Source organism: Hermetia illucens, chromosome 5 (assembly GCF_905115235.1).
Source record: "Hermetia illucens chromosome 5, iHerIll2.2.curated.20191125, whole genome shotgun sequence".
NCBI classification, from domain to species: Eukaryota; Metazoa; Arthropoda; class Insecta; order Diptera; family Stratiomyidae; genus Hermetia; species Hermetia illucens.
In genome coordinates, this window is record NC_051853.1 from 9,682,498 (window position 1) to 9,695,917 (window position 13,420).

At 44.0% G+C, this 13,420-nt stretch overlaps 1 protein-coding gene across 1 annotated transcript; it reads right to left on the minus strand.

The window, feature by feature from the left end:
- Positions 1-606: 606 nt before the first annotated feature.
- Positions 607-8,833, minus strand: LOC119658024 (mitochondrial ornithine transporter 2). Its single transcript, XM_038065255.1, has 5 exons — positions 8,344-8,833; positions 7,916-8,280; positions 7,777-7,858; positions 1,009-1,114; positions 607-953 (listed from the first exon to the last, which is right to left on the minus strand). Exons 1-5 carry the CDS (start codon positions 8,411-8,413, stop codon positions 659-661), a joined length of 918 nt encoding a protein of 305 aa, XP_037921183.1. The 5' UTR covers positions 8,414-8,833; the 3' UTR covers positions 607-658.
- Between the last annotated feature and the right edge of the window lie 4,587 nt (positions 8,834-13,420).

A 13,420-nucleotide genomic window follows, 5' to 3' on the forward strand; every position in this document is an offset into this window, starting at 1 on the left:
TTTTTTGGAGACAGGTGTATAACTGGCTCTGTATTTCAATAACGAACTATGTGATCGGGCTGGAAAAATCACTATGCACGCTCAAGATATTAATAAATCTATGGTGAAAAATTTGTATTTGCATCTTTCTCCAGTTCTTCACAAAAAATTTCTAACAAAAGCCAATAAACGGCCTTCACACGGGATGACCCCCTTAAGGTAGGGATGTCTCAGTTCTTTTCATACCTAAAAACTACAGATCTTTTTCTAAAAATTCTCAAAAGTAAACTCGACGACAATAAGCGCTTGTGGGCGCAAGCTTGTAAAATTGCATCAACAATTTTCATGAGAGTTTATAGTCGCAGACATCAGTACTCCAATAATAGGCGCAGATTTTCTATGTTATTATCAATTTTTGGTTCATCTGCATAATAGACTTCTTAATCACATAGAAATTACAGGCGAAAACTTGATCCTACTCAGATAATACTCTCCATTACTTTTGAGGATGCTGCCAATATGAAAGTTCATACTCCTTCAAAAATCCATAATATAAAAAATAAAAGTATTGCTTGATTTCTTCAATTTTCTTGTCTGACAATAAATCGCACACAAAAAGACAATAAATATTTTAAATAAAATCAACTTTATTAGATTTGTACTAGAATGAAATTCATTTTCACGGGAAGAAATCGTCCATAAATTTCTTTGAATATTCATAAACAACAAAAAGAGTGGCCGTCGCAGGAATAGTTCGGCAAACTGTTGGCACCAGCCCATTATACAGAGCAAGAATGCCTTCTTTCCTCGCTATGTCCATACCCATTGCAATCATGGGCACTTTCAATCCGTTCACCTGAACTCGACTTTTAATCACGTCTGCTGGAAATATCACTGTCCAAAGCGTTACTCCACCAACAGCTCCGGCAAGCATAGTTTTTAACGGTCCGATTTCATCTTTGGTTTGATTGGGTCTACACAATGAACCTAATTTAGAAAATTTCTGAATAAAAGCGAAATATTACCTACTTTCGTAATAACTCCCTTGCTCCCTCATAGCCCCCGAAGAAGAAGAAGTATCCTGGCATTTCACGTACAAAGGTCGGGGTCAAACCACGAAACAATCCTGGAATGCCTAAAATGATTGAAAATTGAAATTAACATGAATTTGAATTCGAAACGATAAATAGTAATAAAACATTGAATATATGTCTTCCTTATTGAGATTTTGATGGCAAAATATCGTATCAAGTTCACAGGGATTTGGGTTTGACAGTGGAGATAGGATGTTTTAGAAGATCCATGTGTGCATATAGCCTATGATTGGATTTTCCATGGACCACGACATTCGGCAGAGGAATTAAAATCGAAATTGCACATTTTATTCAATGCATCAAATGCATTAACGTATACAATCGGGCCACAATAACGCTTTTCAATTGGCTGGGGTCAAAAATGGAATGTTAGCCTCCGTTGGAAACGAAATAATAATATACATTGATAACTGCGCTGATTTCATGTTTGTAATATTCGCCTCGATTTCGCTACTCGACTCGACATTGCCCCTTTCCTGTCAATCAAGTGTCGCGAAAATTAATTGCTGCTAATATTGTTGCTGTGGAGCAAAATGGAGGGATGTTGTTGGCTTGGACTCAAGTCTACTGTAGATGGTCTTGTGGCGCGGCAGGATTCGAAATTTATTTCGAATGTTGCCAATACCAGCGGACAAATGACGTCACCGGCGCTCTCCACTCAGTTCAGACCTCGCTACAAGAGTGAAGAGCAGAGTAGGTGACGAGAAATGTCAGATGTCATGGAGAAAAAAGTGAATACGGAAAGGGACAAGATGTCATTAAATTAATTAAAATAACGAGCACCAGTTGTGTTGTTGGAAAAGTGAAAGGATTCTTATAAAAAGTTTCTATGAAATTCATCTTTTGTTGAAGTTGTCAGTTCCATTGTTTTTAATGAAATAAATGAAATGTTGTAACCAGTGAACATCGTTGTTCTTAACTTTTAAATCTCATCAGTTTTCGTAGATAAAATGAAACTGGCTTGCTGTTCCCCGTTTGGAAACCGGGCTTCTCATGACTTTTTTGCCTTCTGCCCTGAGCTGGTTCTGGGAGCTGAAGAATGCAAAATCGCTGTAGATCTTTGATGGGAAAAGCCTACGTAGCCATTGCAATTTGGTAACTATTCCACGCAGAGTGATGAAAAAATAAAATGTTGTTTTCCCCGTAGGTGTCAATGGAAGTACCGATTTCGGGTGCTTTTTTATCAAGATCACTAGCGGTGTCAAAGTGGTCTCGGTGAAAGCACGCTTAAGTTTTCGATGATAACTTTATCAAATTAAATCATCAAATATAACAGTAATTACTGTCACAGTTTTACATTTTCCAAACAACAATAATGAAGGTAGAACCTCATGCACCGTTTGTTCAGTTTCCTTTCACAACTACAGAGTTGAACGCTGAGCTGCGAAAAGCCTAAACAGTGCATGGCATATACAACGTCACCTACCAAAGCATTCAATGGATCACACTTCAGATGAAGGAATCCCAGCCCCAAAGCAAGTACAAATGTTAAACAAGGGCAGTTCTCTCCGCTGAAAATATCACAGCTTCTGACCGATTGCCCACACCTCATCATCGTATATACTAAAATCTTGAAAGGGCTAGTTAAAACCGGGCTTATATTGAGGACTTAGACTACTTACCAAGAAGAAGTTGGGGCACTCCAGTACTCCCTGCAAATTGCAATTAAGTTTTTGTACAACTCGATTGATAAGAAGGCTAAGAAAAACATCATTGCTACAACTTTGAACATAAAGGATGCGTACGCAAGTGTTGACTTTCGAATTCTAAAGTTTTTGGAACAAAGAGTACTGATGAGATTCGAAAACAGGGCAGTCGTTAACAATTACATTACCTAGGGTCGCGTCCTAAGTGCAATCTGTACCCATGCAACATCAGTATCCAGTAGTACGCTAATAAATTCCTGATCATTGCAATAGGCAGAGCATTCCACAAATCAATAAGCTAACAACAACACCAGTTAATCAGTTGGACGTTTCACATGCTAGAGTTTAGAAAAATCCACATATTGGTCGGTCAGAAGTCTATTGAAGCATGATGTCTTAGGGGCTGCCCACAGGGAGGGGTTCTCTTTCCACTGTTATGGCTCTTGGTAATAGATACCCTGCTGTGACTCCTGGAGTACAAAAAAGTCTTCGCGCAAGCATTTGCGGACGACCTAGCCGTAATAATTACCGGCAAGTTTGCGGACACAGTATGAGTTGAGTGTGAGCAATTTGAAAGTTGCTGAGAACCATCTATAAAATATTCTCCGATATTTTGCTAGGCTGGATAGTCCCATTCACCCAGAATATCACCGGCTTCACGCTAGGCAAATCAGCAGCGGATCAAATCTTCTCCCTGCGGCAAACGATGGCAAAACTGTTGGAATACGGCCATTAGTTGCACCATCTTTTCATCGTCTTCAAGACCAAATTGTACAAGGCCATGAAAGAATTCGATATCTTAACGAAACTAATAAGACTGACTAGGTCGACCCTAAGCAATGTTCGAGGCCAGATCAGCAGGATCACTCTCGAAACTATTCAACATCAACAACGGCCTAAGACAAGGGGATGCCCAACTAGTGGCCTATGCTGACGATATCGACATCATGGGAAGAACAACCCGAGACGTCGCGAAATCTTGGCCTGTACATCAATGAAGGTAAGACAAAATATATGGCAACGTCAGCACCGAAAACCAACCAATCAACAAGATCGAACCGCACTGGTCAAACGGGAAAAATAAGGAAAGGAGAATACAACTTTGAGACTGTTGAAAATTTCTCTTATCTAGGGTCGAAAAACAACAGTTATGACGATGAAATCCGCGCACGGTTGTTGGCAGCCAATAGAACCTATTTCAGCTTAAAAAACTGTTATGAAACGTCTCACCATGGGGTCAAAACTCTTACTGTACAAGACAATGCTCTTGCCAGTCCTCATATATTCCTCAGAGACTTGGGTTCTTAGCAAGAAAAATTGCGAACTCTTGGCCGCGTTCGAAAGAAGAATCCTCCGAAGAATTTTCGGCCCCCTACATGAGCTGACGATTTCGTAGCCTCCATAACGACGAAATCTATGAGCGATATCATGACCGTCAAATTGTGGATAAAGTCCGTATGGATGAGAATGATCCAGCCCGGAAAGTCTAGAAGGGCAATAACTATCGTAGAAAGAGAAGACGAGGCAGACCCTGGCTGAGATGGAGCGACGGCGTAGGTCAGGATGCTAGACAGCTTTTAGGTATATTGAATTGGTGGACCTCGGCGTAAAACCGAGATGTCTGGAGTTCCCTATTAAGGCAGGCCTAGATACTGGTTGTTGCCCTCAACTATTTTAGCTCCAAGCTGTATGAAAAGTAGTTCCTCCCGGTCAGGGCTCTGTTCTCGGTGGATTATTCCTTTTACAGATCCCCAAATTTATCATTTGCTAAGCTCCCATAAGCTTTCTCTCTTACCATTTTTGGTATTGAAGGAGATCGTAAAATATAATAGATGAGCTTCTACTGAATAGATTTATTCCTCGTCTTGGAGTACCTTTTGAGCAGGTGCGGTGGGTTTCAAAATCGCTTCTTTTGGCCAGCTATCTCTTTTCAGCCCATTATTCCTTATCTTTGTAGTTGGTGTTCTTGGCAGAGTTATGCTTAGTTTAAGTACCTCCTTCTGCAAATCTAAAATACTTGTTGCATTAGTTGCCACGGTGGCCGAGTTGTCCACCACCGATACACTGCGGTTGAGAGATATGGATGGTCAGAAGCCCGCTTGTTCACTCCCGAAAGCCGCCGGTACTGGAGTTCTGAGCCCCTGAACCGTAAGTTTACTCATAATCACTTCGTTCTTTTGGTTTTTTTTTGGGTATCCTTCCCATAGCCAGAGACGTACAATCAGAAAGGAAAAGTACATATTTGCACATGAGTAGATATGCTTATATCCGCCACCTTGGGTCACGCCCAATGGGAGATTCGGCAAGTGCTCGCAGAACAGCAGGACACTGTATCGAGCCCTGTGATCCCCTGATGTCACGGTGCACTCTCAGGGGACGCCCCATACCAGTAAGTCGTCTCCGAGAGGTAACTAAACACATCAAATATCCGTCTTTAATTCGGTTCCAGTATCAAATACGTTTTAGGCATCCGATGCCAACACAGCACGAAACCCGTTGCGTCTTTTGCCTTTCAACACCGTTTTTATTGCATCCCTCCTAGAAATGCATGCCGGTGCATCGACAAGTCATTATCGGTTTTGATGATAGGTGACAGTCTGTTGTAGATAATCTTCTCCATAAGATTCCCCGTTGCATCCAACAAGCAGAGCGGAAGATATAATGCTGAACGGCTTATTAGGTTTGATAACAAGCACCAACTTTTGCTTTTGCCACTGAGCAGAGAATATTCTTCCTTTAAAGCATGCCTCGAATGTGTTTGCGAATATGTCAGACATAGTTTTCAGCCGGCTTCAAAGCTTTGTTAGGGATGCCATCCTGGGGCCCCATTCCTTCCACATATTTCCCCAGATCTTCGCACAATTGCTTTAAATAGTGTCTTTTGTTTTTTCGAATTATTTTCTTTAGGAGCCCCGCACTTACCTGTGTGCCTCCCGTCGATCGTCTTTTCTTCAAGCCACTGGTAAAGTGTGCTCGCCCGAGTATATACGCTCCCTGGGTATAGTAGTATCACGTGCTTCCGAGACCCCCTGTCAGTCTCATGCAATGTGCTTCAACTCATACCACGATTTTCAAAGAAACTTGCACTCCTCCTCTACTGTTATGTTCTGTTGAGTGGCCCTTCCTGGAATAGTAGATTCTATTGCACGGCACAACGTTGTAACCTCTTCTCGGTGTATGGCTTATCCGCTGCCATTTCCGCCGTCTGGTTCACACATGCGCCCACAAAGTTCTTCATCCATATGAGTTGATGAAAGTGTAGTATAATGCATGGCATTATGGAGATGCATAGCCAACTTCCCTCCATTGATGCGTCACACCAGGCACTTGATCATCAACGCTTGGCGCGAGCGAGCGCTCTGTACCAAGAATACTAGTTTAATTTCCTTGTTATTCTTCAAAAGCGAATAAAGTTTTTATATGTTCAGTGTGGATTCCTTCTTTTAGTTCTATCGATCAAGCCAACCTCCACCACACATCCACACATCGAACGTGCCTTCCCAGGAAAACGAGTTTCAACCATTTCGAACGCCCGACAAACGATTTCAACAGGTCCACATCGATATCATCGGACCACTGATGCCTTCACGTGATTATCGTTATTGCTTAAAAATGATGGACAGATTTTCACGCTGGCTCGAAGCAGTGCTTTTGCCAGATCAAAGTGCTGAGTCCATCGCCGACGTCAGCGTTCTTCCCGTCGCTTACGAAACTCCTGGGATGCAAACGCACGCGCACCTCTCCATACCATCCGGCATCCAACGGATTAGTCGAACGTTTCCTTGGGACCCTAAAGGCAGCTATTATGTGTCATGAGGACAACGCCAATTGGGTTGGAATTTTTCCCACTGTCCTTTTGGGCCTGGGAAATTCGTTCAAAGTGGACTTAGATGCCAGCTGCACTGAACTCCTTTTTAGAACCATGATAACACCGACAGCGATCCAAAGTTGTTTATCGACCAATTTCGACAACAAATGCAAAGGTCTCAAAGCGTGCTCCCATGTTTTCATGTAAAGAAATCACTTTCGCAACCATACAGCGGATCCCACCTTGTAATTCGCCGCATATTTAATGTGCTCTACATGATTGACGTCAATGGAAGGAGTTGTAACGTTTCCACAGAGAGGCTCAAGCCAGCGTTTAGTTGCACCGATGTGCCTTCGTTCCATTCTCAAGTCCCTGAAAGCGGGAGACCACTAGCGAGAACGAGATACCACCGATGTTCCAAACCACATCAAACAATATAAGTGAGCCACTTAGCAAATCGACAGCTCAGCCAGCCTCATCGAATACCGACGTCTCCATCGTTGTCCGAGAAGCACGCACCACCAGCACGAATTCGACGAACATACCTACCAAAACTTCCACGTGACAACGACACTTCGGGGGAGCAATACAGGGATCTACTACCAAATGCATGGCATTATAGAAATACGTGGCCAACTTCCCTCCATTGATGCGTCACACCAGGCACATGATCATCAACGCTTGGCACGAGCAGACGTGTTGTACCGCGAATACTACAGTTTAATTTCCTTGTTATTCTTTAGAAGTGAATAAAGTTTTTTATATGTTCAGTGTGGATTCCTTCCTTTAATTCTATCGATCAAGTCAGCCTTCACCACACATCCTACAAAAGCTTGGAGTTCTGATTAACAGTGACGGTCACTTTCACTGCTCCCATCTAGTAGCGAGTGCGCGCCTTCTAAGCTCCCTCATTTTTTTAATTAAATATCGGCTGATATTATTGATTTGGGAATATAACAATAAATCTACTAAGGTGAGATGATATCTTTGCATAAGCGTAAATTTTTTACTTTTTACAATTTGAATGGATTTAGACTCCATGAATGACATTCACCTAATCTTATCTGAAAGCGAAAGTAGAAAAATAGATTTCTATTCAACCCAAGTGGGCGATCGATAGCAAACTACAAATAACTGATGTAATCAAGTGAATTAACCGATCACTATCGCGACATTATGAAAACAACAAGTTGAGATGGGGCTGAATGAATGCAAGCGAGAGTAAGCAATTTTTTTATCAGGAACTCACCTTCCGATTTAAGGATTTGTCTAGTCAACTTTAGGGGAGTGATCGCGTTCTTTGGATTTTTCACACTTTCAACGGCACCTGTCTGCAAGAGATGAGTTGATTAAGACAACTTGGATGCACCTCGACGCCTACTGCATACCTCTCTCAGAGCCTGTAATCTGCACTTGATCAATTCTGTCGGACAGAGCGCGAATGTTGAGAAAAAGGCGGCCAGGAAACCAGAGAATGCGTTTTCCAGGACCGTAAGATTCTTTGGTGAGGACTTCCCAGACAAATACGCTACGAACTTCTGGCAACCACCGTATGCTGCAAATAATACTGAATTCTCGGCAACATTGGCTGCGACAGCTGGCACTGTTCCCGCATATAAACCTCTGAACACTCCATCTTTCCGGAAGGTCTCGACGAAACAACCCACCATGTTTTTGTAGAGGGTGGGAAACGATTGCATTTTAACCTTGACGGTGTCCAAGGGCTGCGATACGTACACGCATGCCGCACCACCTGTTCGCAACAAATAACGAATGAGGAAAAACAAATCCGGGATGTTATGTATCAATCTCTTACCCAAGGACCCTGCGAGCAGATCTATTGCCCCCATTCGGATGCTGTTCACTGGCTGCGAGTCGAATTCCATTTTGTTTCGGTCCCTGAAAGTGGTCGCTCCTCCTTATTTCAACTTGTAACGAAAAATGATCCCAGCGAGGAATGGATGGCAATTGTCTGCTGATTTCCGACGTGGTAATCCAAAACAAATGCTCTGTCTGCAATGTGCGAATGGCTCGGGCATATTCTTATCTGAGTGGCGGGAGGCTGATAAGCCAATGACGGTTCACGACGTCACTGCCCTGAGAGCAACTTAATTGATATGTAATGAAAACAACGAATTCTGATTGAATTAAATACACTTGTTGGACTCGAGAGCCGATGACTTAGCTTTGACCATGACGTACTTGTATCGCACGTTGTGCAATGCCGGCGAGCACGTTTTCAGACCAGCTGATTGGCGTTCTGTGGACATGTCGCTTTGGGAAAGATTTGAATGATATGTAAACAAAACAACCAAGATAGCGAGTCTAAAGTGTCCTAAGCCAAAAGCACCCTGTGCAGGAATGATTCTTATCAGTTGTCAAATTTGGTCACTTGTTTCTTTAACATTGAAAGACGAAAGTAATGCCATATTCGTCCCACATTGTGTCTACGTATGTGCATAGGCTAGTAATTTCTACTTGACTTTATAGATGGGGCTAAACCTAGTTCACAATAGTACTAAAAATAAAAACTTTTAAATAAACATTCTTGTCAGGTGTACTACTTTAGACAAAAAGTTCTATTAATTCCCAAGAGGGAACACTTTGCTCATACCCCACACAGTGTTTAAATAAAGAGACTCATCGGCATTATATGCATTATATTCAATACGAATAAATTATGTTATAGTTTACATCGGTTTTTCATTTATTTAATTATTGACAAATAAAGAATGATTAAAAGTATTTAAGTATTTAAGACCAAGATCGAGATATATTCAGATATTATCGGCTTCTAGCCAAATAGAAGTGCAATACTCGTTATGCTATGGCGAAAATCTCTTCGAAAAAATGTTTTTTTTTTATTTTCGTTTAATCGAAACCGTCTCTTTTGATCAAAAACGGAACAAACATTTTTTTCCAAATCTACCTTTCGTTCTTCTTTCCAATTTATGGATACAAATACAGTGTGTTCAGTAAGAACGCGTACGATGGAACTTATGAGGGAAACCAATGTAAAATTTTCGGAAAATCGATTTTTTTGTTTAGGAAAGGAAGGGCACTACCAATGTATTGTAACCTCTGACAATCAGATGAGAGTGAATACTGAAGCCATTCACAACACAACCTTCCGCAACACCTTAAGGGTGAAATGGATGACCCAATAAGCGCAGTCAACAGAGATCCTGGAGATGAAACATCAACAAATGATCTTCACAACCACGTGAAGAACATTATCATTGATATGGCCACAATGATACTTGTCTCCAGCCGCAAGGAAACTCGGAACGGTTGGTTTGGCAATGAATGTAAGCTAGAGTAATGTTGCATTCTCAAAGAACGCGGGCACGGGCATACTGATAATGATCTTGCCTCATGTACTCCTCGGAGACTTGGGTTCTTAGCAGGAAAAATTTCTCTCCACTGTTATGGCTCTTGGTGATGGATACCCTGCTGTGGCTCCTGGAGGACAAAAAAGTCTTCGCGGAAGCATTTGCGGACGACCTAGTCGTAATAATTACCGGCAAGTTTGCGGGCACAGTATGTGACCGCTTGAATGCAACTCTGCATGTAATCCACAGCTGGTGCCTCCGCAATGGACTCACGGTGAACGCTAGGAAGACTGGACTAGTTATGTTCACTAGGAACGTCAGGTGGGGCAGCTATACGCTACCCACCTTAGCAGGGGCGGAAATCCAGCTGGCACAAACAGTCAAGTACTTAGGAGTACATTTCGTCTCCAAGTTAACGTGGAAGCATCATATCCAGGAACAATACCAAATAAAACTCATTTTGATGTATGCATGCATCGTCTGGTGGCCAGAACTGAACTTTGCTAACAGCACGAAGCTGCTAACGCAGATTCAGAGACTTGGTTGCCTAAGTATTACTGGAGCAATGAGTACTACGCCGGCTGCGGCACTTGAAGCTATCCTAAATTTACCCCCCATTCACTTGAAGATGAAACGGAAAGCGGCCAACGACGCATATAGGCTCGATACCATTGGGGCGTGGAAAGGCGGCCAATCAAACGGTCATGCGTCTATCTGGAAATTCCTTGAAAAACATCCGGTAGCCCTGATGCCGACCGATCCAGATTTCCAGAGGTTTCCAGATTCGACTTTGAAAAGACATACACTGTCGTAATCAACGAAAGAGAAGAATGGTCGACAAATGGCCATAAGACTTTTCAGATTACAGACCTAATAATCTTCACCGACGGGTCAGTCATGGAGGATGGATCGGGTGCAGGGGTGTTCTCGGAGAATCCGATTATAGAACTGGCCCGACCTCTCGGAAAAATGACGACCATATTCCAGGCGGAGATATATGCCATTTCATTGGCAGCAGAAGAATGTCTGCGACAAAAATGGAGGGGTCGCACCATTCGAATCTGTTCCGACAGTCGGGGGGCATTATCAGCACTAAATGGCAACAACATATCAAGCCAGTTGGTGTGGAGTTGTTATCAGGTGCTGCTGAAACTTGGCCGACTGAACGAAACATTCCTGATGTGGGTGCCGGAGCACTCTAACATCGCCGGTAATGAGGAGGCTGACAGACTGGCTCGCCGAGGGTCTGGATCCACAATGGTGGGGCCAGAACCAGCTCTTGGAATCCGACGATCTACTGTCAAGTCTACTCTGAAGAGTGAAATTGCAAGGATTCACGCAACCGAGTGGAGAAATTTGGACACTTGCCGCCAAGCGAAAATCCTTGTGAAGGAGCCTAGGGCCACTAGAGCGGCATTTTTGTTGTCCCTTAAGAAGTGGGACATGAAAACCCTAGTAGGGCTTTTGACGGGACACTGCCCCTTAAATTACCATATGGCAAAGATTGGGATAGTGGTTTCGGCTGTGTGCAGCCAATGTGAGGAGGAGGAGGAGGCGGCCCTGCACTTTTTATGCAGCTGCCCTGCATCCTCAGATCTCAGACGAAGACACCTTGGTAAGGTTTTCTTCAATGAAGAATCTGCACACTCTCTGCTTCTGGAGAATGTTCTCAGAATCGCTAATGCCTGCGAACACCGTAGGCGGGAAGCCATTGTATAGGCAACTACGGGGATAGTACAATTGGCCTAATAATGGCCTGAGTGCTCGGAGCTGCGGCTCCCCCCAGTTAACTAAACTAACTAACTAACTAGCAAGAAAAATTGCGAACTCTTGACCGCGTTCGAGAGAAGAATCCTCCGAAGAATTGTTGGCCCCCTACATGAGGATGGACGATTCCGTAGCCTACACAATGAGGAAATCTATTAACGATACCATGACCGTCAAGTTACGGATAAAATCCGGCTCAATAGGTTACGGTGGGCGGGTCACTTAATCCGTATGGATGAGGATGATCCAGCCCGGAAAGTCTACAAGGGCAATATCTATGGTAGAAAAAGAAAACGAGGCAGACCCTGCCTAAGATGGAGCGATGGCGTAGGTCAGGACGCTAAACAGCTTTCAGGGATATCGAATTGGTGGACCTCGGCGCAAAACCGGAATGTCTGGAGTTCCTTATTAAGGCAGGCCTAGACCGGATACCGGTTATTGCGCCGTTGATGATGATGATTGTAATTTAGAATTTTTAGCAGAGAGTAAAAATATGTAACGCCACTGTTGAGACTTTTGGTATAAGAGGAGTGCTCTACTGGGTAGCCCCCCATAAACAGTTTTAAGGGTGGGGTAAAGTTTTCAGCGCGACTGAAATGCGTTTTTTTACGATTTTTTTTTTTTTAGAAAAATGGTTTGGGTAAATTTGTTGAAACCTTTTGGAGATCATTAAGTATGCCTTTAAGAATATTCGGAAAAATGTTGATTCAAAAATATTCACAAAGAAGCCGGTGACGGAGGTTTGAATTTAGTCAACGGTAGGTAGGTAGGTAGATATCAGTGGCCGCTCCGAGGAGCCCAATTAGCGCTTTGGTGCGCCGTTTTGATGCCACAAACTCCTAAGACCGTGACTGTTGTTATAGGAACAGGGAAGCAGAGTCCAGCCGGCTCGGATCTTCAGAGCCAGCCCGTAGCATTCACGAAGGAAAGCAGCTCTCCGACCCTGCAGCTAGAAATCTCACTGAGGTCCCCAAAGAATGGTTTACCCAGTGTCCGCAGCCTGACTCGAGCCAGAGCTGGGCAATCGCAGAGAAAGTGCATGGGGGTTTCCCTTCCTTCTCCGCAGCTTCGGCAATGCGAGTTGTAGGGTAAGCCGAGCCTAGCGGCATGGTCCCCTATGGGCCAGTGCCCCGTGCAGACCGCCGTAATCTTGAATGCATTTGCACGCGTCTGGCACAGGAGCTCTCGTGATCGGGCTATGTTATAAGCGGGCCAAATTCTCCTTGATTTGGCACAGCTTGTAAGCCCTCGCCATCTCCGGCCCGCGGCCGCCAGGTAGTGCGAGTAGACTCGGCCCCCGACAGCCGCCAGCGGAACACCGACTGTATTCGCCGAGGGACTGCCAAGAGCAGAGTCTTGCCTGGCCAATCTGTCAGCCCGCTCATTCCCCTCTATGTTCCTATGCCCGGGAACCCAGAGGAGAGTGACTTTGAGCGTACCGCCCAGATGGTTGAGCGCGTCTCTGCACTGCCCCACCAGCCGGGAAGATATCGTCGTTCAGTACAAGGCCTTGATGGCCGCTTGGCTGTCGGTCTGAATGGCTATGTTACGCTTGGGGCTCGAATCACGCTCCAGCCATCGACAGACTTCCAATATCGCCAGTGCTTCCGCCTGGAATACACTGGCGAAACCTGGGAGACCATACGACTTGGATACACCGTGTGTATTCGAAAAAAACCCCGCGGCGGCTCCATAGGCCATCTTTGATCCGTCCGTAAAGAATACCGTGTCATAGTCTTGCAAGATGCCGCCGGTCTTCCACTTTACCCTGGTTGGAAGGTCCACAGCAAAGTT